This window comes from Lutra lutra, chromosome 1, assembly GCF_902655055.1.
Source record: "Lutra lutra chromosome 1, mLutLut1.2, whole genome shotgun sequence".
Lineage (NCBI taxonomy): Eukaryota > Metazoa > Chordata > Mammalia > Carnivora > Mustelidae > Lutra > Lutra lutra.
Window position 1 is genome coordinate 204,487,427 of NC_062278.1, and position 26,799 is coordinate 204,514,225.

Below are 26,799 nucleotides of genomic sequence, written 5' to 3' on the forward strand. Positions count from 1 at the left end.
GGGCAGGAGAGACTAGGCACCAGTCAGGGTAGCAGGGGTATCCCTTACTTCATAGACCCAGAGCCTGGCTGGTCTTCCACACCTGTCTGACCTGAGCAGAAAGGGTGACCACAGCCACCAATCTGAGCAAGAAGGTTGGAAACTAAGATATCACAGCATTGCATATTGTATTAAGAAAAACCAGGACCATGGTGCTCGGCCTTCAGTGTGTGTACTGTAGACTGGCTATAAACTTATCGTGCAGCTGCCTGGAAGCCACATATTGGAGGATAAACACCTAATTACGTGGGATGAACATGTAGAAATAAACAGGAGGCTAGGAAACAGAGGGTACTTCACCTTCTGACTTCTGTTTAAAATGAAAAAGGAATGGGGCGCCTGGGTGGCTCAGTGGGTTAAAGCCTCTGCCTTCGGCTCAGGTCATGATCCCAGGGTCCTGGGATCGAGCTCTGCATTGGGATCTCTGCTCAGCGGGAAGCCTGCTTCCTCCTCTCTCTCTGCCTGCCTCTCTGCCTACTTGCGATCTCTGTCAAATAAATGAATAAAATCTTAAAAAAAAAATAAAATGAAAAAGGAAAATACAGGAAGGAAGGCCCTACATCAAGATACGAACTCTGGAGGAACGTCAGAGGTGAAGCTGATACTCTTTCCTTTCCTTTATCTGCATCTTAAAAATCTTCTGGCAGCTCTGGGTTACTTTGGTAAGGAGGTTCTCCTATCCTTTTGGGGAACGACTAAGGTCTGGCACCTCCCAAGAGTTCACGGATTGAAGTAGACACAGCCGGGTAGACAGGTGTAGTGTTTGTGGAAAGCACCAGGGGGCAGCACGTGCTCACTGGCTCACCAGGAAGCAGGCCCCAGAAAGCTGTTCTGTTTGGACATTGGCCTTGGAGGCAACATCTCCTCCTTCCAGGTCCAAACTTGGGACCTGCCCGGGGCCTCTTTGTGGAGGGCCCATTGATTTTGGCCGGCTTGGTATAGACACAGCCACGGCACTTCCATGACTTGGCCCTTTCACTCTCCCTCTAACTGAACAGACAGGATTATCCCAAGTTTGGGGATTTGTTCCTTGGGCTAAGCTTTCAATGGCAGAAACCATCCCAGACACAGTCTTTAGGTTGTTTATATCAAGTCCTTTTATTCTGATACCACAGAATTACCTTGTCACAATACAGGGGGAGGGACACCGAAGTACCACGAGTTCTCACAGAGCACAAGAGGACGGCACACAATTCACAAGGTCATGTGGAGGACTCGGGTCATTGCACTTACAACTGTAAACTTGTTTGTTTGACTTTGTACAGCACTCTTCCCCCCTCAGATAAAGGAGAGAAGGAAAGAAAGGGAGGGAGTGAGTGAGGAGAGAGCAAAACAAGACATGGAAGCTAGCAGAGGAAAGGCGTTGGGCAGCCACCACTCTCCAGGACACTGGGCTTGGAGAGCGGGAGCCAGTTTGATCCCAGAGGCTGAATGAGGCAGACACGCACACACATACACATTCACACGCTTGTTCACATGCATACACACACAGTATCTCACGATTTCCATGGCTCTCCAGCGCCACCCCAGTGCACGTGGGTACCCAGGGAGACAGAGATGATGTCTCTGAGGAGTTTCAGTTGGTCAGGCCTATCCCTCTGACCCTGTCGGAGTCCACGATGACAAGTATTTACAGAATAGGGGAGGGTGGCAGGAGGGCGGGGGAAGGGCCAAGAGGCCAGGGCCATGCTCCCATGGCAAAGTAACTGCCTGGAAAACGCTCCACAGGCTCCAGAAGACAGGCCATAGTTACTGCCACCACTGCCCTCTCATCATGGGCCCTGAGACTGCATTCTCTTCCCAAGGACTAAGTGAGTGGGTGGGAGGAGGGGTGTCGCTGTGAAGTGAGTGCATTGGGCCCTAGAGTGAGCCGAAACCCTTGCTCAAGACACTGGGTAGGCAGGTGTGGAGAAGGCCTAGACTGCATCCCAGATGCTCTTTGCCCACTTGGAGATGTGCTCGATGCTCTCCACCACCCAAGGCACCCAGTGCTGGTCCCTCAGGCTCTGGCTGCCGTGCCCCAGAGCCATGGCAGCATCTGCACAAAGGTCAGGACACCTGTGACACGGAGAGGCCTACTCCAGCCACCTTCACATGGGGTGATGGCTACAGATGTGTCCTGTGGGTAGCTTGGGGAGTAGGGAGTGGCAGATGTCAGAAAGTTCAAAATCAGAGGGCTTGGTCAGAAAGGAAATTCGAGAAAAAGTCAACGTTTTAGAGCCTGAGACTGGGCCTGATGGAGGTGGACACTGCTGCCTTCTCCCTGCCTGCTCGCTGTTCCTGGTCCCATCTCCTGGCCTTTCATGGGAGGGATTACTGCCTTGGTCCCCCCTGTATCCAGCCACCAGGCCCATCCCCACACAGACCTGGCCCTGGGTAGTCAGAGGTGATGGATAGTGGCCTCCCTTAGCCCTTGCTCAGAAGGGTTCTTACAGCCCAGGCCTGATCTCTGGGATGAGGCAGGTGTCCCGGGGAATGGGTGAAGCCCAAATCCAGGAGGTCACAGGCCCAAAACAGGTCAACAGCCCCCCTGTCCCATCCACAGCTGCCAGAGGTAGGCCAGGATCCCCCTCTGAAGGGCTGTGTAGACCCTATTGGAAAGCATGAGAAATGTGGACCCCTGAGAAATGCATGGTGTAAACCAGAGCGAACTGGAGTAAGGCCAGGCCTCGAGGGGTCGGGTAGTCACTGCCTGCTGCACGGCCGGCTCAGTCAGAGAGAAGCTGGTGGGGGCGGGGGGGATACCTGGGTTTCAGGGACAAGGGTGGGCAGGGAGTTTAGGTCCTGGGGACAGATGGAAAAAAGGTCACAACAGAACCTTCTGTGAGTTTTGCTGTTGAGAAGCTTCCCAAGAAACTCAGCTTGAAGCTACTGTCTATGGGAACACCTGCTCTGGTCCAAGATGGCGTTGTCAGCTGTCCTCGCCGCAAGTGCCAGAGGTCTAGCTCTTCCTGAGCACCTGTTGACCCCCCCCCCCACCCCGCCCCAGCCTCTACCTCTCGGCTCACAGACCTTGGAGCCACCTAGCTACAAAGGAGAGGCATGGAGCATGTGCATTCAGGAGCCGGGGACCCTAGGACGTATCCAGACCCTGCCCTTGGCCTCTGTGTCTCTGGCCAGAGACACAGCCCAGCTCTGTGCCTGAGCCATGTCCCACTGAAAGGGGTGGCCAGACGCCCCTGGCTCAGGGATGGGATAAGAGGGGGAGCAACTCAGATGGAAATCCTACAGCAAACCTTTGGACTGTTCACCCATGCACTCCTGTGTGGGCCCCACCAGCGTGTCTACTCCAGAGGCTTCTTTTCACCTGCCATCCTGGTTCGAAAAGCCCGTGGGGCATGCGAGGCCCCGCGCTGCCTGCCCCGCAGCCTGGCCAACAATTCCAGCAGGTCCTCACTAGCTCGTGCAGAAGTCAGCTAGAAGCACTCCAGGAGGAGAGGTTCTGAGGCAAAAAGAACTCCCAAGCAAGAGGGTCGAGCATTTAAAATGGGTGAAATCGTGCAAAAAGGCTGCGAGCTGTGCATGCTCCACTGCCCGACAGGCGACGGTGACTCACCTGGCAGCAGCGAGTCTTGCCACAGGTCAAACATGCCACAGACTGAGAATTTCACACACACGGTGGGAGCAGGGGGTGGGGTAGGGGTTGATATGAGCATATCTATCCGGTTTCTCAATTGCGTGTTTGCAATTGACTCCTTATACATAACATGGAATTTATTAAATATTAACAGTTGTCTTTGAGGGTTTATATTTCATTGCATAGAACGTTAGAGATGAGACTGGTGGGGGTGCCCAAGAGGAAGGGAGGCCCCCAGGGTAAGGGCCGTGGGGAGGAATGCCACCCAGTCCGCCAGGTGGGTGGACGGTGCCATGCTCCCCAGCACAGGGCTCTGGGCACGGCCCTCGGCTGGCAGGCCTGGCCCCTCTGCTCTGAGCACGCCCACTGGTGATGGCTTAAGAAGGACTGGATTGCACAGTAAACAGAGGCGGGCTGAGGGGCCTCCCTAGACCTCGCCCTGGGGTTGTGCTCTTGGTGGCCTGCTGCCCCCTATTGCTTCTGAGTCAACATTCTCCCTGTGCTGAGCAGGGGCAGAGCAGAGAGGAAACCAAACCATCAGTCACAGGTGGTGGAGGGGAGAGGCAAGGAGGTGCGCAAAGAAAAAGAGAGAAGGGGGAGAGGGAGAAAAAAAAGAAAAATGCTCATGAGGTATACATGTAAATTAAACTGAAATGATTAAGGCTGTTCTCGAAATCAAAAGAAATCCCCAGGTGTACAAACAAGGAGCTGGCTGGTCGAGACAATGGTGGTGCTGCTGGGATGTCACGATGGCTGGGGTGGGTTTGGTGGTGGTGGGGGGGATGGCTTTGAGATGGTGGCAGGCGTGCTAGCATGCTGCCACCCATGGGCTGGGAGAAGCCTCAGCCAGTGCCCACACTGCTTTTCGGTGCTATGGCCTCTTATTTCAGCGATGAGACAGTGTTAGGTCCTAATGTTTGTAAAGTTCTCCCAACCCCACACTAGCCACACGGAGGTCTGCTCCAATGGCACCCAGAGGTCAGGGTGAGGGAAGCAGGGCCCTGTGGCCACAGAGGGATCCGGGCCAGCTGGAATGTGAAGGAAAAGGAGCCCAGGGCCCCCAGCCCTCGGTCAAAGCCCCTCTCCAAGGCTGTGGAAAAACTTCTGGCATCGTGGAGGGAGGGCAGCGTCCGTCAAAAACAGGCAGCCTGCACCCAAACTCTGTGTATAACGCATAGGAAGCCTGGCTGGCCGGGCCGCAGTGGTAGGGTGTCCGGAGAGGGCTCCTCCCTCCCAGCGAAGGCTAGGCCTCGAAGGTGGTGCCCTGAGGAGAGCAGGGTCTCTGGAAAGACAATCACAGGTCCCCCGGGCCAGTGGTCCCAACATGTCCAGCAAATGCTTCACCCAGGCAGCTGCTGTTAGAAAACATCTCGTCCTCAACAGAGGCCTGCCTGCCACGTCCCACCTGGTGTGAGTCTTGGGGCGAAGGGTTTGCCAGATTGCGGATGCTTGGAGGAGAGAAGGAGGGAGGGGGAGGGAAAGAAGGAAAGAGAGAAGGATGTCGTCAAGAAGTGTGGAGGGCTGCTTCCCATCCCTACCTTCATCTTGGTTGGTGGCCTGCCAGGCACCGCTGGCCTGACTCTTCCTCCCCCACGGGGTCCCTACCCACCGAGCCTTGGGGAGATGGGTGCCTGAGCAATTTTGAGGTCACATAGGGAAGGACGGGAAGCAAGAAAAATCCAGTTGGCCAGGAAGGGACATTTCTTGAATATAACATAAGTTGCTTCAGAGAAAGGAAGATGGGGTTTTGTTGAAAAGGGCCAGCCTCCCCCAGCCCGCTTCTGAAACGGCCATAGAAGACACCAGGAGATGGGCACTCACACAAGCGCTAACTGCTTAGCCCAGTGGTTGGCCAGATGCCAGAACCCGAGGGAGACCTCTTTAATGACAAAGTTAGTGGCCTAAGGGCCTACCCAGCTTGCGTAACAGGTCGAAGAACAAAACTGTGCCCGGGGTTCCTTTCGCTCCTCCGTGATGGCACCCTAGCCCTAAGCCCAGGGTGGGTTCTGCCACGGAGTTGGCCCATGGGCTGCCCCTCCTTCCCTTCAGCACAATTTGTGATTTCACACCTTTTCCGGGGCAACTCCGAGGAAACATCCGGCTAGGCGGGAGAGCGGCAGGGAGCCCGCTGTCGTGGGCTGAAGGCAGGAGGAACGCCGAGGGAGCCGCACTGTGGCCCTTCACTTTCGCCTACAAAGCCCACCTGAGCTGGCTCCCACCCCCTTGGACTTCACCCTGACCCCCATTTCCCTCTGCTGTGGCTCTGGCTGTGCTGGCCTTTTGTCGGGTCCTGAGGCCTACCTGTCCCATCCCAACATCATCCTGCCTCAAGCCTTACCTCGTGATACCCACTTTCTTCAGAGCAGCCCCAGTGACCCATAACCTGCCTCCCTGGCTTCCCAACACTTCTCACCTTCAGAAATCACCTTTTTCATCTTTTTATGCTTTTAGCTTATTTATTCTCTGTCCTGCTTACATGGACTGTCAGCTTTGGAGGGCAGGGACTTGGTTTTGTTCCCTGCTGTATCCCTAGCACCTGGAACAGGGCCTGGTATCTGCCTACGGCCTGACAAACATTTGTGGAACAAATGGATACATGGATGGAAGACTGGGCCTTTCAGCGCTCCCCACTGTTCCCCCAGAGACAGGCAGCCCTTTGGAAACTACACCCAGCTCCTTCCTTCAAGCAGCGCTGGCCTGGGCTCCCTGGTGATTTGCTGGCTGACCTTCTGGCCTTGCCACACACGTGTGGGCTCCCCCTGAGAAGCATCCAAAACCCTGCGCTCTGAAGCTGAGAAGTGGCAAAGGAAGGAAAGGGAGAGGGCCCTAGGGTTATGGAGAGGTAGGAGGTGGTCCCTGACTGGGCACAGAGCAGGGCCGCCAGCCAGGCTGCCCTCCCTGCCATCCTAGAGGGCGAACCGCCTCTCTCTCTGACACAGAGACAGGGCTGAGGCCAGGGAGGGTTCCGGGAGGAGGCTTCTCACTCCATGCTGGTCACTGCAGCCCAGATAGAGCCAGGGCTCCCGTGTAGAGGCCCCTGCACTCTCTCCCTGGCCTGACCTGGTTGGGGGCTGAGACCGCCCTCCAGTGACCTTGCTCTCCTTTCTGTTCTGTTCCCATCTGCCTCATTTGTCATTCTGCTCTCCCATCTTGCAGGTCAGGGGTTCAGCCTGTGAAGCCAACAGTGTTTGAAGTGCATGCCCATGGCTGCGGAGCTCTGCAGGGTTGGGGACTCTAGCCCTGACTGGAGCAAAGTCCCCAGCACCGGCCTCAGGGAAGGGGCTTTGGAATCAGTGCCCAGTGCACAGCCCCCAGGTTGAGAGGCAGGGTGGGCTCATGGTTGTGTCCTTCCCCGAGGTTACTCCCCGAGTCATCCCAGCCAGCTCAGGGGTCTCTGCCTCTCAGGTAGCTGCCAGACCCATCCCAGGTGAAGGAAGCCCAGCAACCTCCTCCCAGTTCACGCTTGCAGGAACTACGTGGGTCCAGTCAGCCAGGCCTTGGACCTTCACCCCTTCCTCTGGTCCACGTACCCTGGACCTGACACTCACTGTTATACGCAGAGTCCAGAGCTGTGCCCAGGCCTCTGACTCCAGAGATTTTTCCACAGCAATGATATCATCTCCCTTCACCTCTTCAAGAGCCTGTGGAGTATTTACAGAGGAGGGTTGGGGAAGAGCTGCGTCCCAGGGGGCCCTACCTACAAACCGAAGCCAACTCAAGGCTGTGAGAGCCCTGGGGTGGCGGTGGTAGGGGGTGGTGGAAAAGGACAATGGGATGTTGGCCCCGGCTTCCCTTTGCTGGGCCCTCTACTGAGTTGGCCCCTGTGTTAGGGCCTCTGTGCACTGGGTCGTCCCTTCTCCTCCTCCTCCTCCTCCCTCATCCAGGAGAGGATACTGCACCTCTGGCCACATCACCCACTGCTGGAGACCAGACTCCTCCTAGAGGCTCCCTCAGGACCCCCACATGAAGGGAGACTGGGTCTAGGCAACAGATACTTACCCTGCAGGGCATGGTCACCAGAATGAGGAGAACTTTTTGCCAAAAGCAGAGACAGCTGTGACATAGAAAAAGGACAGAGGCGTCAGGAAATCGGACTAGAGTCCCTCCTAGTTGGGGCCACTTGGCACCGTGAAGCCCAGTCCAGCCCTAGGGGCAGGGACGCCCCGCACCCCCCACCACCAGATAGCCACTGGGCAGCAGCAGGTAGACCTTGAGGCTGGCCTGTGGCTGACTGGCTGAGCCTGGAATCGTTGCCCAGACCCAACCCTGGCCACAGGAGGGCCCTGGAGCTGCTGCCCACCACGGAGCCGGCTGTGGGCAGTGCCTACCTTCTGTCAGCTTGCCGGCCTGCTCTGCTGCCCCACCAGGGAGGATTTTGGAGAGCACGCTCTCACCCTCGGTGCCTGGCTGGCCGGCAGGGGCCCCTGGGGTCCCTCCAGGCCTGGCTCCGGCCTTCATGCCTAGGGGGAAAGAAAGCACCATCAGGAGGCAGGGTTGGCCCTTCAGACTCTGAGTGGGAGAACAGCCCTGAAGGAATCTGAACATGGCAACCATGAGGTGGGAGAGTGAGGAGAAGAGGGTGAAGAGAGAGAGGTAAGAATAGGAAGTTAAAGGGATGGGAGGAAGCAGAAAAGGGAAGTTGAGGCAAGTGAGGAAAAAGAAGAGGAGGATGGGAAGACAGAGGGAGGAGAGAGAGGAAGGAAAGAGATAGTAAGAAGCAGTGGTTCTGGCCCTGCACTTATTAGCCCCTTCCAGGTTCCCTGCCCAGAGCTGCCTGGGCCTGAACGGCTCAGTGCTGGTCACCCCACTAGCTCATCCTTTTGTTTTGTTTCTTAAGATGTATTTATTTATCTTAGAGAGAGAGGGAGAGAGGGAGAGAGAGAGAGAGAGAGAACACACACAGGGGGAGGGGCCAGAAGGAAAGACTCTTCAAGCAGACTGCCCACTGAGTGTGAGCCCGACCCGGGGCTCGGTCCCATAACCCTCGAGCCACGAGATCATGACTTGAGATGAAACTGAGAGTCGGATGCCCAGCTCACTGAGCCACCCAGGTGCCCAACCACTAGCTCACTCTAACCCCGGGCTCATTTTCCATCGGGAGGGTCTGGTCACCTTCTCAGGGACCAGAGTGGGTATGCGGTGCAGGGGAGATCAGGACGCCAGTGGGTGTAGGGAAACAGGGCAGGCCAGGAATTCTGGGCCGTGGCCGAGGGCACCACAACATAGGCTCACCTGCAGGTCCAGGTCCTGGTGGTGGTTGGGCCTGAGGAGGCCTCCCCTGTTGGGGTGCCTTGGCTGTCCCTTTAGCGCCATTCACCTGCTCTGCCCGTGGCTGCAACACAGAACCCACTGCTGAGATACTGTCCGATGACCCTGCCCACGCCCAGCCGGGAATCGAGGGCACGTCCGAGCAGCAGCCGCAGCTTCCGGCCTGGGTCGGATCCGCGTGCTGGAGCCCTACTTACCGGTCCTGCTGGCTGGGGGCCCGTGGCTGTGGTGGGGCCTGGCTGAGCCTTCCCTGCTGGCTGGCTAGTGGCAGGGGCCGGGCCCCGGGCAGCTGGCTGGCCCTGCTGCTGCAGCCGAGCCTGAGCCGGGGCCTGCTGGGGGGGCTGCACCCCAAGACCTTGCTGTTGCTGTGGCTGCTGCTGCGTCTGTGGCTGGCGCGAGACCGTGGCCAAGGGGGTCTGCCTTGATGGGGGCGGCTGTGACGGCTGTGGCCCGGGAGCTGACTGCCGACCTTGTGGCTGTGGCTGGGGTTCTGGCTTTGGCTGCGGTGCGGTGGGCCCCGAGTGGGCCTGTCGGGAGCCCTTTTTGCTGTCAGAGGCATGATGGTACGCTGACGGGGCACGGGATGGCTGTGAATATTCAGCGGAGCTGGGGTACCCAGGCTGACCCTTCTTCTGCATGGCCGGGCCGGGGCCGGACTGAGGGTGAGGCCGGGCCTCGTGGCGACCCAGGTCCCGAGTGTGTGGTTTGGCAGCACGCCGGCCCGGCTCCTCGCCAGCGTGGCGGCCTGAGTGCCGCCCGTGGTCACCGTGGTGCCGGTGTTCCTTGGCTGAGGCATGGCGGCTCGGGCCACCCTCATCATGTGGCCACAGGCCCTCCTCGGGGGGCTCATCGTAGTCGTGGTAGCTGTGCCTGGCAGGGCCTCGCTTCTGGGAGGAGGAGACTGCATGGCCCCCGTGGTGCCTGAATCGGTCAGAGCGGGCATCCCGGGGCTTATCAAACCAGTCTGTCTCCTCCTGGCCCAGGTGATACGCTTCAGAGACCAAAAACAGAACACCATCAACCCCCGGGCTGGCCGCAGGGGGAGGCCCAGCTGAAGCCATGCAAGGAAACCAGAGAGTGGGCACCACAGCCACAAGCATTAACACTAGGCCCCCAGCCCGCCCCCCCACAACCAGGGCCAGAGCGCAGGAGGAGCCACCTGCAGCAGGGCCCCCACTGGAGGAGGAGCCAATTCAGGCCCCTCTGGGACATCTCAGGGCCCAGGGCCCCATGGGTGGGCAGGCCCCCCGGGGTGCTGAGCGGCTGCGGAAATCACCCCTGGCTGCCATTACCTTCGCTGTCGGAAACTACGCAGTGCGAGTCGTCCAGGATGTAGCCCTCCTCACGCTTATACGTGTGGGCCCGAGGCCCGTCCTTGACGTGCTCCTGGACGTCAGGCATGGAGTGGCTGGAGCAGAACTGTGGGCAGCTGTCCCCAGGAGGAAGCGTGCCGCCGGCAGGGCGGGGCCGCCCCAGGGGGCTGACGGGGCTCTCCTCTTCAGAGGTCTGGCTCCGCATGGGAGGCCGGGCCCGGCCGTGGGCCATGCTCAGGGACGAGGGCTTGGGGCCCGCTTTTTGGAGTCGCTCCACTGCTTCCCGTTCCCGTTCATATCCTTTGCCCCGGCCACCGAAGTCATGGCTGGACAGCTTCTCCCCACTGTATGCAGAGGCCCCCCGGGAACGGCCACTCCCTCCATACATGCGGTCGTCCTCCTCCACTGGGTCCCGGCTGGACACCCCGTAGTACCTCTGCTGCTCATACACGTTCTTCTTGAGCCCGTAGGTGATTTCGTCCTGGAACTTCCTGCCCCGAGAGGCCAGGCTGCTGCTGACAGCGGGGGAGGGGTAGGAGGCCAGATCTGACTCCACGTCCTTGGCCTCTTCGATAGGGGAGAACTTAGAGATCTTTTGCTCCATGCCCTGCTTCCGGTGCTTGCTGCGCTTTGAGGAGATAGCCGCTGGTGCCAGGCTCTTGGACGGATGCTTGGGCCCCATGGGGCCTAGACCATACTTCTCCACTCGAGTCCCGTGTCTGTAGTCGCTGTCACCGTAGTAGTGGGTGCTGGTTGGTCGGCCATTGGTCTCCATACTCCGGTGGTGGCTGCTCTTCCCACGGGGGTCATAAGAATCCTCCTCGGATTCTTCCTCTCCTCTGGTGTAGCAGCAGGGCAGGACAGGCCCCTCCAGGAGGCCTGGTTCTGCGGGCTCTTTCCCAGGACGCCCGCTGCTGCTCGGCCCCAGGGGCTCCAGTCGCTGGCTCTCAGGGGCAGTGGAGGTGCTGTCCTTGGTCAGCTCACTGATGTCATCAATCATCACGTAGTTCCGGGGGACATTCTGCTCCAGGCTGGTGTAATGGGAGTCAGCGGGGTAGGTGGAGGCTGAGCTCAGGCTCATGCTGCTACGGTCACCGGCCCGGGGCAGCTCAGCAGCTTTGCCTTGCTCATAGCTGCTGCTGACTGCTGGGCCGCTGTAGCTGGTTTCAGACGGGGCTGAAGACATGGCCACGACAGGGCTGGCGATCACCTCATAGTTAGTGGGCACCTTCTGTTCCAAGTCAGCTAGTGATGTCTGGCGTGGCTTCTGGTGGGGGGCGCGACTGTCGGCCGGGACTGAGAAAAGAGCGCTCTGTGTGGTTGGCATGGGTGTTTGGGCTGTGTAATGGCCTGTGGGACGGAAAGGCTGTTGGCCCGGCAGGCCAGGCTCAGCTGAGTAGCTGGTGCCGGGAGGAAAGGCAGGTGCTGGGTATGTGCTGCCAGCGTAGGTGGGTGCTTGGTGGGCCAGGAATCCATTCTGAGTTGGCCCACTACTGCCTGCAGTATACTGCGGGGCCGGTGGGAACCGGGGCTGTTGGAAGGCAGTGGGGCCGGAGGGGGTGGCAGGAGCAGCGGCAGTGACAGGGAAGTCTGCATACTGGCCGGCGGGAGTGGCACAGCCCTGGAGCCGCAGCTGGTTGAGCTCGCTGTCCGACAAGTAGTCACGATGCTCGCCGAGCCCACGCAAGGGCGGGTAGTCACGGCCGCCCCGGTCTTTGGCCAGAGACTCTTTCCGCTGCGTGATGCCCAGCTCCAGGTACTTGAGCTTGGCGTCGATCTCCTTCTCCTCCTCATCCAGCTCTGCTTGCTTCTTGCGCAGCTTGGTGGACTCATGCTCCACCAGCCGCAGGTCCCGGTCCAGCTCCCGGAGCAGGCTGGCCTTGGTGGCAGGGACAGCGGTGGGCCCCGCCAGCCCGTGCTGCAGCAGGCTGGCTGCATACAGCTGTGGGGGGGCCTGGCCAGCCAAGGGCAGGTGAGCCTCCTCTGGAGGGGGGCTGGGCAGTGTCCGCTTCACCTTGCGGACCAGGCCGTTGGGTGGCAGCGCCGACACCTGAGACAGAGGGAAGGGCGGGCAGCACTGAGACCCAAGGTGTGGGTGACTTGGTGGGGCAAAAGGTGGAAGAGCCCTGGCTTGGGTTAGGGCAGAGGCTTGCCCCCATACAGTGGGTGCTCTGATTCACCAGGCAGCCTTGAGGCCGGCCCTGTCCCCGCACTGGTGGAGATCACCGCTGTCCAGCGATCCTTTCACAGCCCTTCTCCCTCCCAGCACTTTGGGCAGCAGCAGGGGAAGGGAGGACCAGGTGCCCCTCTGTGCTGGTCTCTAGGACTGGCCTGCCTCCGAGAACCTCTAGCACGCAGGGGCTCTGAGAATCCCTGCCCTGGTGTCCTGGGGGCTGGCCACTCTCTGTCTCCCACGGAGTGTCCTGGGGTGAGGAGGGTACAGTCTGACTCTGGGGTTAGGTCTAGCAGCTGGTGGGGACCAAGGGCAAGTGGAGGGCCATGGACAAAAATGGAGTGGCTCCTGGGTGCCCAGCAGGCTCCCTAGAGGATCATGGGAAGGGGTACATGCTGACTGTATGTCAGTTACTGTAGGCTCTGGGTCTTTTCCTGCCTCCTGCCATACTCCTCTTCTAAATGACCCATCCAACTAGCTGCCCTGTGCCACCATCTGCCAAACCCTCTGCACTATGCTCTCTGCCTGGTCCCCAGTTCCTTCCATGTCCCCATGAGCCCCCCACTCTCTGGGGCTACCAGCTCCCCTTTAGGGCCTCTCTGGCTCTATCTCTGGCTGCATGGCTTCCTGGTCCAGGCTCCCTAATGCTGCTTTCCCCCTACCCTCCAGCTTTCCTTGCCTGCCCTGATGTTCCACATTGCCTGAAGTTCCACGTTGCTGGAAAGCTTACACTGGGGCCTTTGTCTCTAGCTCTGAGCCTTCCCAGAGTGCCCTAGGCCTTTGTGTTTTCATGAACCACCCAAGTCCCCAAAATACACCAGAGCCTGACATTGGGCTTCTTGCTTTTCACCTTGCCAAGAAACTACATAAAAATATCCGGCCCACTCTCACATGTCATCATAAAGGAAATGATAGTGTGTCCCAGAACTTAGAACAATGGGTAGGCCTTTAACAATAAATTTCATGGGGAGCCTGGGTAGCTCAGTTAGTTAAGTGTCTGCCTTTGGCTCAGGTCATGATGCCAAGGTCCTGGGATCAAGCTCCATGTTGGGCTCCCTGCTCACCGGGAAGCCTGCTTCTCCCTCCCCCTCTGCCTGCTGTTCCCTCTCCTTGTGCTCTCTCTCTGCCAAATAAATAAATAAAATCTTTAAAAATGAATAAATAAATAAATTTCACTTTGGACATGGAACCCACTGTGGGGCTTGAACTCACAACCCTGAGATCAAGACCTGAGCGGAGATCAACAGTTGGGACGATTAACTGACTCAGCCTCCCAGGCGCCCCTATAAATGTTACTTTTTGAACTCTTCACTCTATTGTTCACATTTTGTTATTTTGGTTGCACACCACGAGTGCCCATCATGGTGAGGCACCACAAGGATGAGGCACCCTGACTCCTGATTCCATCACTATGATCTCTGGCCTGCACACCCCAGGGCTCTCCACTACCTAAGCTCATCCCCTCCAGGATGCCACCTTGAGGCCCTACCCTCTTCTCTGCATCACACCCAGGAAACAGGTAGACATACCTCACTGATGCCTCTAGTTCCACCCTTTTCCCCCCAGGGCCATCGTGCGGTCTTTCAGCCCATCTGCCCACATTCTGCCCAGGAAGCTTTCTGAAATACCCATCTTGGGGCACCTGAGTGGTCCACTCAGTCGGTTAAGCATCTGCTTTCGACTCAGGTCTTGATCTTGGGATCCTGGGATGGAGCCCCACAGAGGGCTCCCTCCTCAGTGAGGAGTCTGCTTCGCCCTCTCCCTCTGCACCTACCCCCCTCCCACTCCTAGTCTCTTTCTCAAATAAATAGATAAAATCTTATTTTAAAAAAATACCCATCTTGCCTCTCTCACCTGCCTGAAAGCTGCAGAGGCTCCAAGGGCTTACAAAAAAGCCCACGTTCCTCAGCCTGGCACCCCAAATCCTTGGCATTAGGCCCTTGCACCTCCCATCTCCCCCTGCATGGCAGCCGGCAACAGGGCACCTCGCCCAGTCGCAGGGCACTCTTTGGCAACTAAAGCCACAGGCAGTGATAGGTTCATGCTGCAGGGATCCCTGCCTAGAGGAGCAGACAGGAGTGTAAGCAGATTTACTGAGGGCCATAGAAGAGCAGGGGACAAGAGAAGACCAAGAGTGTACTGCAGCCTGTTGGGATAGACTTTGAAGGCCAGGCCCAGGGCTTGGGCTTCCTGTGAGGCCATGGCAGCCAGGGCGGGGCTGGGTAGTAGGGAGCAGCCCGGCTGGGTCAGCGTTGCTGATTTTCTAAGGCCACATCCACAGTGGAGGTTAGGAATGGGAGGGGCCCGGTCTGGGGAGGGAAGTGCTAGGGGCTGGACCAGGTATGGCCGTGAGGAGGCAGTGCTGAGGGAAGGCTGAGGTTTCCAGTGGCGTCTGGATGGGTGGCTATGGGGGCAGGGCGCAAGTGTGTATTTGCCCAGCTGTCTTTGCCCGGCTACCCACTCCACCAGGTGTGCACTGAGGGAGGTCTAGTCCTCATCCTCAACTCCTTCCTCTGGGCCTCTGGAACTGGAGGTGACTCCACCGCCCCCCCCCCCCAGGAGATACCCCTCCCTGTGGGGCCCTCAGGCTAGACAGAGACCCCTGTCCCACCCTGGACCAGGCCCTGTGCCCATACCTGGCTACCCAGTCCCCCCTGGTGCTGGTAGAGGGAGAACCTCTCTTTGGCAGACTCCTCGGCGGTGGGGCTGAGGGGCTTAGGGTCGGACAAGGACCGCTGCAGGGTCTTCATGGGGCGAGGCAGCGTCTGCTGGCGGAGAGCACTGTCAGCCGTGAAGTGCTTCTGGGGACTCACGTGAGCCTTGTTCAGCCTCTCACTGGAAGCAAAGGAGGTGTCCAGGAGCCGGTGGGGGGACAGGGGTGAGACCGGTGAGTAGAGGACCTGGGGGGACTTGGGAGGCTGGCGGCTCACGAGCTGTGACAAGGACTCCGGGGGCAGCTGGGCCTGGTAGCCAATCTCCAGGGGATCCGGCTTCTTTTTTTCGAATCTGCCCAGGGGCCCCGGGGCAACGATCTGGATGCCAGGCAGGTAGGGGCTGATGGCAGTCGGCCCTACAAGCTGGGGCCCAGCCACACCCTGGGGCTGCCCGTCGGGCTCTGTCTGGCAGGCCAGGCTCTCCCCACGCCCAGTCTTCTCTGGCGCCGAGATGTACCGTACGATCTCCACCTTGGGGTCGGTCGCGGCTGTGATGTGGATGGCCGGAGAGACCCTGGGCAGCTGGTCGGGCTCCGTCTGCACGGAGCAGTCACTGATGGTCTGGATGCCCACGCTGCTCATGGCCCTGGCGGTGGCAGCCGCAGGGGATGGTGAGGCAGCAGCATCATGCTTGCTGTCGGAGCCCGAGTCCGAGTGGCGGGAAAGTCGGGACCTGCGGCGGCGCACGGGCTGCTCCCACTCAGCGCTGTCCTCGTCGTCCGTCTGCACGCTGCAGTCAGCGCTCCGCCGCACCCGGCGCCTCCGGGTCAAGAGGTAGCGGCCCTCCCCATCCTCGTCGTCCGTCTGCACACTGCTGTCCGCGATCCTCCTGACCGTGCAGGGCTCGGGGCCCGACTCCTGCTCGCAGGCATCCCGCAGGCGAGGCATAGAGTGCCGTTTCTTGATGCCGCCGCGGCCCGCCTCCCACGGCTCCTCAGTCTGCAGCGACATGTCCGAGGCGGAGCTGGGGAGGCCCCGATGCAGTCCGGGCCCCTCTGGCCCTGCCACGGCGATGAAGGCTGTGTGACTCAGAGGCGGCCAGTACTGGCCATTCTGAGCCAGCTCCGGGGCTGCGGGGGGAGGCCCCCGGCCCGGTGCCTCGCAGGCGACGGGGAAGGGGGCCTTCTGCCGCTGCTTCTGCTCCTCTAGCTGCTGCTGCAGCTGCTGCTGCAGCTGCTGAATCTGCTCCAGCTGCAGGCGCTGCTGCGCCAGCTGCTCCCGCTGCAGCGCGAACTGAGCCTGCCGCTCCTCCTGTTGCTGCTGCAGCACATGGTGCTTGATGGTCTGCAGCTCCTGCAGCTCCCGCTGCACCAGCAGCTGCTCTTCCTCGCGGTGCCGCTGCAGCTCCACACGCTCCCGCTCCAGCTCCTCCTGTAGCCGCAGCTGCCGCAGCTTCTCCAACTCCACGCGCTCGCGCTCCAGCTGGAGCAGCTGCTCCTGCTGCTTCCGCTGCCGCTCCTCCTGCGCGGCGTCCTCCTTCTCCAGCCCAGGCCGGCTGGGGGCCCCAACGCCGCCCCCCAGAGCAGCATCTCCAGGGGGCTTCTGGGTGGCCAGCGGGGCCGGAGCTGGGGCTGGAGCGGCGAGGGCCTCCTTGGCGGCAGCCGGGGTGGCTGTGGAAAGGGGCTCTTCCCGAGCCACTCCTGCAGGCAGCTCTGGCCTGGGTGTGCCCCCAGCTCCTGGGGCCTTGGCAGCCGCGGGTTTCCCCAGGTAGACAGGCCCCTCAGCAGGTGGAACACTGGGAGCAGCAGGGAATCTGCTTGGTGCAGGATATCGGTACACCCCAGTGGGCCCAAGAGGTATCCGGGGGGCGATCACGGGCATGCGTGTCAGGCTGGTGATTGGCACGGCGGTGACTCCACCAGACACGTAAGGCCTGTACATGCCACGGCGCACCATGGGCCGCAGGACTGAGGCGGGCTGGGTGGTTATGGGCAGTGTTGCAGCAATTGGAGTATTGATAGTTGAGTAGATCATGCCGTCGGCGGCACGCACGGTGGCTGTGGACGGCAGCAGCTGTCTGACTGCTGTTCCCTGGCCTACCGCAGGCCGATACTGAGCCAGGCTCCCAGGACTTGGGTGGCCCTCCGGGAAGGTGGGGTTCCCAAGGAGGCCGGGTCTGAGGGGAGCCAGACCCTGCGGGGCGCTGAGCCCAGGCCCGGGCTGGGGCTGATACTGCATGAGGTCAGGGCCACCGCCGCCACCACCGCCATGCCGCCCTCCATACTGGTCCATGGAGTTGAGGGCCGCACACATGCGGCTGATCTCGCGGGCAGTGGTGGCACTGTACTGGGCCAGGCTAGCCTCCTGGAAGCCAGCGGCATCTCCCCGCGGGCCATACCTGTGGTCTGAGTAGATGTTCGACACCGAACTGTAGCGGCGCATAGGAAGTGGGTGAGTCAGAACGTCCGTGGGATGACGCAGGTCTGTGTACGAGCCGTACTGCAAGCCCTGCCCCAGGTAGCGTCCATCCACAAAGCCCAGGCTGTAGGAATGCTTCAGCGAGCTGAGGTCCACAGCAGAGTCTCGTCCAGGGCCCGGGAAGAGCTGCCCCATTCTGTGTGCATGGTAGTTGAGGCCCGCCTCAGCCAGATTGGTGTCAGACATGGAGGAGTAGAGCCTGCCGTGGAGGCCCTGTGGGTAGGGCCTCTGCTCCTCATGGGGCCCGGGCCCTGCTACCCCCTGTGCCCGGTAGGTGGGGGGCTCGGGAGGCTCCGGGTCCCGGGGACTGTAGAAGGGGCCGCCGCTCTGGCCAGGTGGGGCGATGTCAGCCACACTCTTCTCAGGGGCGCTGGGGGTGGGGTGGAAGGTGCCCGTGCAGCTACTGCCAAAGGGGAACTTGTAGACCATGTCACAGCACGCCATCTGGCTCTCAGGCCTCATCCCAGTCAGGTCCAGTGCACCTGCAGGCTCCTCGGGGAGCAGTGTGGTCACAGTGCCTGCCGCGCCCTCTCCCATCTGCACCACCACTGTGTGCGGCTTCCTGGCACTGGGCAGAGCATGTGACCGCAGCTCCATGGGGGCAGCCCGGTGGGGGTCAGTGCCAGGCTCTGGCATGGGACCTGACTTGAGGCCAACACTCTGGGCAGTGCCCATCTGAGTGATTAAAACGTCCCTTCTGGCCAGAGGTGCTACCTGGTTGGGCAGGTTATACCTGGCAAACTTGGCCTCCCTAGGTCTTCCACGGGGCCCGCCTCGGTATGGGGCCGTCTGGACGGCCTGTTCTACCTGCTTGACCTGGGCCAGACATACGGGGCTGCCCGCACCCTGGCCGAAGTCAAGCCGGCTCTGAAAGGGGTCTCCATAGACCACAGGCTGCTTTTGCTGAGCCATGAGCACAGATGAGGCCATGGTGATGCTCACGGTGGTAGAGGTGCTGAGGAAGGCATGGGTCTGCTCCTGGGCGTTGAGGTTGATGACCAAAGGCTGCACGGCAGTTGACTGCCGTCCTGGGATTGGATCCAGGGCAAGCCCATACTTCCTTGCTTCCACGGCAAGAGAGGTCAGGTCCATGCCCTGGTCAGTAAGGATGATGGGCGTGGGCTTAACAGCTGTGCGGAGGTCTACCACAGCACTGCCCGGAGGCCGAGGGCCTGGCTCCACCCTAGACGTCCCGGGAACAGAGGAGATCCGGCACAAGGAGATGTTCTCAGCAGGGAGGGCGCCCCAGCCATATACTGCCAAGGCCCCCTCCGTACCAGCGCTGGGTGCCCGTGGGAAGCCGGGTGGCCCAGGTGGCTCTGGGGGCTGCTGGGACGCACTTGGAGGTGTCGTCTGGCTGTAGCTGTGGGCGGTGGGCTGGGTGTCAGTGGGCGAACAGACTGGGGAGGTGGAGGCACTGGCATGTACCATCCTGGTCTGGCTGGAGGCATCTGATGCCAGAGTGATGACCATAAAAGGGGCCTCCTGAGAGGACTGCTGCCAGACCAGGCGAGGGGTGCTGGGTCGGTGTGGCGTTTGTGTGCCCTGAGCCACCATGGGTGCCGGGCTTGGGGCCCCAGGGGTCCGAGGCATGTCCGAGGCGGGAGTTGGGCTTGGCGTCTGTGTAGAGAACTCGGCTGTGGCCCTTGGCCCCAGCTTGCCAGGGGAGAATGTGGGACTCTCTGAGGGAGAAGATGGAGAGAGAGGTGGGCTGGAGCCGGTGAAGTAGGAATACCCCCGGGAGGCCTTGTGGGGGCTGCCCTCCCCATCACTCACGCTCAGGGGCTTGTCTCTGACAGCCCTCCCACTGACGGTGGGGCCACTGAGGGCCTGGGGTAGCTCCTCAGTTTGGGACCCATAGTTGGCAGTGGCTGGGCTCTGTCCATAGCTGTGGCCTACAGAAGATGGTGAAGGGCTGCGCTCAGAGCCTGCTGGGGAGGTGGGAGTCATATAACCTCGTGGCAGGCCGGCTGGACAAGGAGCCACAGATGAGGTGGCTGGGGCGCCAGGGCCCTGGGAGAAGGACACGCCTACCTCCTTAGAGGCAGAGCTGGGGGACGCAGGGGAGCTGTGAAGCTTGAGGGGGTCCTGAGGCTCCTTTGCAAAATGCTGAGTCACGCGGACATCAGGAATGACTCGGCTGCCACCACTGTCTGAGGAGGTGGAGCCGGAGAAGGACACGGGGGCTGCGAGCTGGGTAGGACTGGTGCCAGGGGTGAGTGGCCCACCATTTTGCTTCATCGGGTCCATGTATGCGCTGTCCGCATTCAGAAACTGCTTCTCCTTCTTCTTGTCCTCTGCAAAGGCCAGGTCCTGGGAGGAGGCCTGCCGCATGCGGGCAATGCTCTGCGATGTCTGCAGGATCTCCTCGTACACGGCTGCCCCCAGGCTGGCCGCTGGGCCCTGGGAGGCAGGCTGTGCGGCGGGGTCATAGTCTTGGTCGGGGGTGTCCTGGTACTCAAAGGTGCCCTGGCTCCGCAGGCCGCAGGGCTGGGAGGGGCCGCCCGCCACCTGCCCCTGCTGTCGCTGGAGAAGCTCGGCCTTGCGCATCATCTCCTCGTAGGCCTCTTCTGCGCTCTTGAGGGGCCGGCCGGAGCTGGGAGGGGCCGAGCTGCCCGCGGGCGCCTCCGTCGGCGAGTAGAGGGACATGAAGGTGGGCAGGTTGTACTCGCTGCCTGACTTGTAGAGCCGGGTGGGGCCGCCGTCCAGGGCTTCGGCCTCTGAGTCGAGGGAGGGGGAGGGCGAGTACTCGGAGCAGGAGGAGCGATGGAGCTCCTCCATCTCGGCCGCCTGCCTCAGCTCCTCCGTCGGGGAGGCGTCCTCGATGGGCGACAGGTTGCTCGGGGGAGTCTTGGAGCGCTCCCGCCGCCGCTGAGCCCGCAGCTCTTCCTTGTCCCGCCGGGTCTTGCGGGCCGTGCTGCGGATGCGCTGCTGCTCCACCTCCCGCATCTTCTCCTGCTCCCTCAGCAGCTCCTCCTCCTCCCGCAGCTCCTCCTCCTCGGAGGAGTCCTCAATTGTGGGCAGCAGGGGCCCGTGGGAGCGGTGCCGGGCCTTGCGCTGCTGCTTGGCTTCCTCCAGCCGCTGCCGGCGGCTGGGGCTGCTGTCGCTGTCCTCCTCCAGCGAGGACAGGGAGGTGGGAGAGGTGCCCGAAGTGTAGCTGGGCGTGGAGGCCGGCAGTGTGGATGAGTGCTCCCCGCGGGAGCGGTCCTCGGGCGAGCCCGTCAGGCTCTCCATCTCCAGCTCGGGCTCCCGCTCCAAGCCGGGGTCGGGGCCCTGGCCCAGGTCCAGCTCGTGGGCGTAGCTGCCAGTGCTGTTGAGCTCGATGGTCTTGAAGCGGCGGAGCCCGCCCTGCAGGGCCCCAGTGCCATCTCCGGCCTCCGCTGGGCCTCCCTCAGAGAGCAGCTCCTCGTAGCCCGTCGTGGCGTTGTGCGGCAGCCGCCTCTTAGGCGGAGCCCCCTGGTCTTGGCTGGGCTCCGGCCGCGGCCTGGGGCCACCCTTCTGGGCGCCGTGTTTGGCCGGGCCACGCCCAGAGGGGGCGGTGTCTTCCTCCTCCAGGTTGTCTTCCTCCGCGCTCATCTCCAGGATCTGCCGTCGCATGAACTCCTCGTCAGTCAGCTCTGCTGCCCGGGCTGGGGGCTGGGGTGGGAGAGGGGACAAGCCACCCTCACTGCTGTCCTCCACGTAGTCGTGTCTCAGCTGGCTGCCAAAGTCGTCCGAGGACTCGGCTGTGTCCGGCTGCTCCCTCTGGGGCCCCCACTCCAGGGAGTCTTCCTCCTCCTCCAGGATTTCCTCCAGCTCTTCATCCGAGTCATAGGCCTCCGGCATGATGGACAAGGAGTGGGGCCTCCGCTTCTGCTCGCCAGCACTGCTCCTGGGCGGCTTGCTCGGCTCGGCCCGGGGGGCTGGGCCCTGGGCTTCCAGTGAGGGCCGCATGCTGCTGCCCACCTTGTGGAGCTCAGAGGGGCTGGGCGGGCGAGGCCCGGTCACCCCTGCACTGTCCAGCTGCTCCACCTCCTGCTGTACGACGCCTGTGATCTCGCTCTGGGAGCTGGAGACGCCATCCGAGGAGTAGCCTGTGTCGCTGAGGCTCTGTGGGCTCCGAGACAGGTCCTGAGAGTATGGCTTTCCCGCCAGCTCCTGCAGCAGGGTGAGAAGCAGACTCTTGACTCACTGCGGCAGACAAGCTCGCTGGGGAAGCCCGGCCCTCTCTGTCCACCCCGAGGAAGGGGCCCTCCAGCTCCCTGTGCACCATGGCCCACCATCCTCCATGTGTCTGGCCTTGGGAACCCCAATCAGTCGTAGGTTCTCAAAGAGCAACTTTATGAGGTTGAATGGTAGCAAAACCCACCAGAGCATTCAACTATGTGTCAGACACAGGACTAGCCTAGAACTCACAGGCTCCAGGCCCACTGGGGCCTCATCCAGGCCTCCCTTACCTCCTCCATGGCCCCAAGGGGCCTGCACCAGGCTTACATCCCAGAGAACCAAGCCCTTCCCTAGACTAGACCACCTGAGAGCCAGGGTTCCCAGGAAGTGAGTGGGACTGACCTCCGACTCCCCAGCCTTGGGGGCTTCTGGAACAGCCTTGACGACAGGGGTGGCAGGTTCAGTCCTTCGGGGCACCGTCTTTCCTTTGGGAGTCCCAGGGGGCAGGGTAGTCTCCGGAGGGGGTTTCGGCCCAGGCTCGGCTTTAGCTGGGATTCCTGTCTTCTTTTCCTGGGCACCGCTCAGGGTCTTGCCAGGTTCAGAAGCCCTGACGGGCTTGGCCTGGGGGCTGGCCTTGGTGGACAGGGGACTGGCCTTGGCAGGCGGGGGGCCTGATGGCTGGCCTGGTCCTTGTGGCCCTTTCTGCTTTGGAGGGGCTGCTCCCGTCGCCCGGAGAGGGGCCCCTGCGGGGGGCTGTTGGGAGGCGGGCAGCGGCAGGGGCGTTGGCTCCCCCAGGCTGCCCTCCAGCAGCCGCTTAGTTTGGCAGTTCAGACAGAGCCACTCGGTTTTCTGTAAGGACATGGAAAGGGAAGGGGTTGATGAAAATCACAAAGACCCTTAAGTACTCAGAGAATGTTTCCATGACTATTTCTGTAACCGTAAGCTAGAGAACGTCTTCTAAAGCATGACTCCGAAGGCACAAGGAGAAAAAGACCCCACATGACAGACCTCACCATCCTTCAGAGTTCAAATGATAAACCAAGAAGAGGGGTCCCTTCCTCACCCCGTAGAGAGCTTTCTCACCTGGCCAGAAAAGGAGACCAGCCAGGGAGGGGAGGCTACAGGCAGCATGTGAATCTCGGGAGGAGGGGGGGCTGGTGCAGAGTCCAACAGTCCAGAGCCCCTGAAACCAGGAGTTGCCCCAGACCCAATCCTTCCCCATACCGTTCCCAAGTAGGGGCTGCAGACTCCTGGGGCCAGGGGAGGCTGTCTGGAAGAAGCCCTGCTGGGAGGATGGGGCTGAGTAAGTCCCTCTGCCCACACCCCCCAGCCCAAGTCTCCCTGTCCAAGGTCAGCAAAGACTCTCAAGTGGAAGCCTCCTCCTGCCCGCAGGGCTCAGGGTTAGTCCTCCGGTGGGGACTGTGTATGCCCACACTCAGGCCAGGGGTCCTGCTTCCTCCAGAGCTGGGTGGGGACCAAACCCTCAGCCATCTGTCCACCACCCTCAGGGTCATCCCCTCTGTCAGGCCTCAGGGCTGGGGCCTGGAGAAGCATCCAGGACAAAGACGGACACTAAGGTTGCTGGCAAGAAGCATTTCTGGAGTCCACAGCCCCAAACCGGTCATCGAAGTGTGACACAGATATGAGTGGTAAAGTTCCTAGAATGCCAGAAACGCAGTCTGATTCCCCCAGCTCCAGCTGTCTGCACAAGGGTGAGGTCTGAGCATCCCAGGCCCTAAGGGGGTGATTTCTGTAGCCGGTCAGAGGCTGATAGGGGCATGTCTCCCAGAAACTTCCTCCAGAGTCAGGACTCCTTTTTGCCAAGACCGGAGGCCCTGTCATGGCCCAGAGAGGGGTGAGGTAGTAGAGAGAGTAACCACATGCCTGTGCCTGCTCTCGCCCTAGAGGAGGGAGCGGAGACGTGGAGGCTCTGACCTTCCTGCTGGTGCTCATCCCACGTGGCCACTTGGGCTCCCACCAGCAGCATGGCCACTAGGCTGGGCCATTAAGGAGAACCATAAGAAACAGAACCACAGGACCACAGAGCCAGGAGACAGGGCAGGGAGGTGGCCCTTGACCCTCGCCAGCCCAAAGTGGGCAAGCAGCCTCAGTACACTGACCTCACACACTGCCCCGAGCCCATGTCAGATCCTAGCCCAGCTGGCAGATCCTCGGAAGCATGGTGCCCCCCGAGTGCCTGCCCTCAGCCTGGCATCCTCAGGCCACTGTGGCAGAGGCCACATCAATCACTCTGCCCTAGTTTCCTGCCCACAGGGCTACATATCACATCTCTGGCCTGGGCCCCAGCAGAGGCCAGGCCACGCAGATGGGAGGCCCCTGGTGTATGTTGAGGGATAGGCCTGCTCCACGGCTTTGTTGCTCTGGGCCTTGAGATCGTTCCCTGGATTGGAGCTGCAACTCTGCCCTGAGGCCCCATCGCCTGCATGGGTCCTGAGCAGAGGGACCCAGCGATGGAAGGTGACCCTTCACAAGTCCTACGTGTACTCACCCTGTTCTCTGCAGGGCCGGCTTCACCCCACTACTGACCCCTGGGCACCTTATCTGATCCTCTGTGTACCCTGACACAATCCCCTAGGAAGCAATGGGTGTTGGAATTACTTGGCTTGGTCACCCCTAATGGTGTCTGGGGAGAATGCTAGACAGGCTGAGCCCAGGCCCTGAGAGAGACGGGGCACGGAAGAGCACAGAGTCTGAGCTGGAAATCCTGCTCATGTGCCTCTGACGTCCGCTGGGGACACAGTGGAAATCCCCCTGGGTCAGAGGACTGTGAGAGGACAGAGAGACCCTGGCGAGGTAAGAGGGGTATAGGCAGAGGCCAAGCGAATTCTGGAAATGAGAAAAGCCCCAGGATCAGCAAGGTGGGGTTAGGATCTGGGCCAGACCGGGGGAAATGGGGGTGACCTATGGCAACGCTGTCCTGATTCCACTCTGGGTCCCTGCACAAGGCCATTCCAGGCTAGGCCTCTCGAGGTTGGGTCATCTGCCCTGGCTCGCCCTGGTGGCTTTGCAACCTCTGCCCCCTAGTGGCCTGCAGACCCCGCCCCAGACGCAACAGTCCCCAGTGAAGCAAGGGCACCTTGGAAGGATGGTCTGAACGGAGAGAGACCTCACGCCAGGGGCTCAGAGCACAGCCTGCTCACCTAAGCCCAGAGGCCCAGCCCGGAGCAGAGCACAGCCTTTGTGGTCACATGTTCCCCAGGGTTTTGTTCTTTCCCATGCTATTCATGGAGGCCACCAGGCTGCAGGAGGGGCTGCCCGGTTGGCCCTGTTGCTCCTGGCTCTGCTGTAGCAGTCGGCCAGGAAGGGAGGGAAGGCAGGCAGGGGGAGGCATGGGAGCTAAGAGCTAAAAATAAACACCCGACCTGGCTGCTGGAGGCCCTGTGGCAGCTCTCTGGGTGCAGAGCACTGGGGACTGGAGGGGCCTGAGGAGCCCTGGCCCCAGACCTGAGTCTTCCAGGGAATGGGATTGGGGTAAGAGGTAGGCCATGGGGAGGCTCTGTGCCTGGGGGTTGGAATAGAGGTCCTGATTTCTTTTCTCACTCTGCTCTCATCTCTGCCCCCTACAGCATACCTGCTCCGCTCTGCCCTACCCATTCATTCCATTATTCCACTCATTCATTTGTTCATTCACTCTCCCCTTTAGGGTCTATCCCCTCACTCATTCGTTCACTTGTACACCTTCTCCTATACTCTTCTGTCCCAGCACCACCCAGCTCCAGCCTTCAGGGAGCTGCTGCCTGCTTCTCCTTTGCCTGTCCCCCTTGGCAAGTGGGCAGGGGATGACCTGGGACCTGGGAATGAACAGTGGGAGGCTTGATGGCCACTAACCCTTGTCTCCCTCTGCCCAGTTCCTTTCTGGGGGCAAGAAGGTAGCCCCCAGGGTAATCACCACTTCATGGTGGGAGGTGGGGTCAGGGTGAGGAAGGGGAAGCGAGTTGTCTGAGAGTTCGTGGCATACCCCATAGGCCGACGAGCCCTGCTGTCTTCTAGGACCACTGGCTACTGTGCCTCCAGGGCCAAGGTTGCCCGGTGAGGCGGTAATGGATGTTGGGCACCCTCCTTGCACCTCCTGCCACGGTCTGAATGACCCCGCAGGACACGATCTGGGTATGTAGAGCTGGCCTGTGTCAGTCTGATTACAGTGACACCACCCCCCGCCAGACGGCTACGGGCCCAACGTATCCCCATCCCCAGTCTCACTGCCAGACAATAGGCAGCAGGCAAGAAACCCAGAGAAGGGGTGCCCAGACATAAAGAGCCCAAGACTCAGCCCCCGGACTACAGGCATGACTGTCCCCAGTGCTACTGTTCTCCTGATGCTGCCACCCCGCCCCTCCCTGTGTCTGGACACGCTTAAGCTTCTCCTATCTGGGCCTCTCCTCCAAGAAGAGGAACCCTCCCTGACATCCCCAGCGGGCGCCTTTCTAGTGGGGCTGTGCTCTCCTCATGTCCATTCCCATGAAGCCTCCCTCATGAGACCAGGGTCTTGCACTGGCCACAGGGTTGATTCACACCCAGAGGGTTGGGGGCCGACAGGGACTCCTTCCCTGCACGGAGACTGTCTGTCAGGACACTCTGGTTCCAATTTCCTGACTGTGTGCTCAGCCTTGCCTAAGTATGTGAAGTATGGTGTCTCTGCTGGTTCTCTTAGAAACCTCCATGCCACGGGGAGGAGACAGGCCTCCGAGATCACGGTCCCCAGAGGCAGCTGCTGGCCTCTCGCCTGACACCCTCGCCTCAGCCCTGCCTCACGTGAGCCCAGGCCAGCCCTACTTATCACAGGCGCCAGGCCCTTTGCCCAGGGAGGCCCGACTTCTCAAGGGCATGGCTGGTATTTTGGCAATTATAGTAAGATCAGAAACCGGCGGTGTTACTATAACATTTCCAATTCCACTAATTTCTTCACAAACTCTATTTTTAACTGAAGGCCAATTAAAAATTAAGCCAGAGGGTACTATTATCCTTCAGAAAGATAAATAGGTAAAAAATTTGGAATCAACAACTCTTAATTATGAAATGACTCACTAAATAGCACTATGGTTATGTTTTTTTCCCCCCCAGAGGAAATTTCAGAGGGAAAAGGGATCTAGTTCTACTGCTTCCTTCGTTGTGTGGTCTGGACTTCCTGTC

General features: G+C 60.5%; 1 protein-coding gene across 3 annotated transcripts in view; it reads right to left on the bottom strand.

Moving 5' to 3' along the window:
• Window positions 1-1,116: 1,116 nt before the first annotated feature.
• Window positions 1,117-26,799, bottom strand: part of BSN (bassoon presynaptic cytomatrix protein) — a 94,995-nt gene continuing 69,312 nt past the window's right edge. For 2 of the 3 annotated variants that reach the window (XM_047693980.1, XM_047693969.1), the window contains 9 exons: window positions 22,051-22,497; window positions 15,007-21,639; window positions 10,177-12,247; window positions 9,082-9,875; window positions 8,849-8,948; window positions 7,945-8,076; window positions 7,616-7,670; window positions 7,165-7,257; window positions 1,117-5,064 (listed from right to left, as the gene is read on the bottom strand). In XM_047693980.1, coding sequence (XP_047549936.1) covers window positions 7,630-7,670; window positions 7,945-8,076; window positions 8,849-8,948; window positions 9,082-9,875; window positions 10,177-12,247; window positions 15,007-21,639; window positions 22,051-22,497 — 10,218 coding nt within the window. In that variant the 3' untranslated portion in view covers window positions 1,117-5,064; window positions 7,165-7,257; window positions 7,616-7,629. The remainder of the gene's footprint in view (window positions 5,065-7,164; window positions 7,258-7,615; window positions 7,671-7,944; window positions 8,077-8,848; window positions 8,949-9,081; window positions 9,876-10,176; window positions 12,248-15,006; window positions 21,640-22,050; window positions 22,498-26,799) is intronic. The other variant, XM_047693974.1, reaches the window with a different exon arrangement.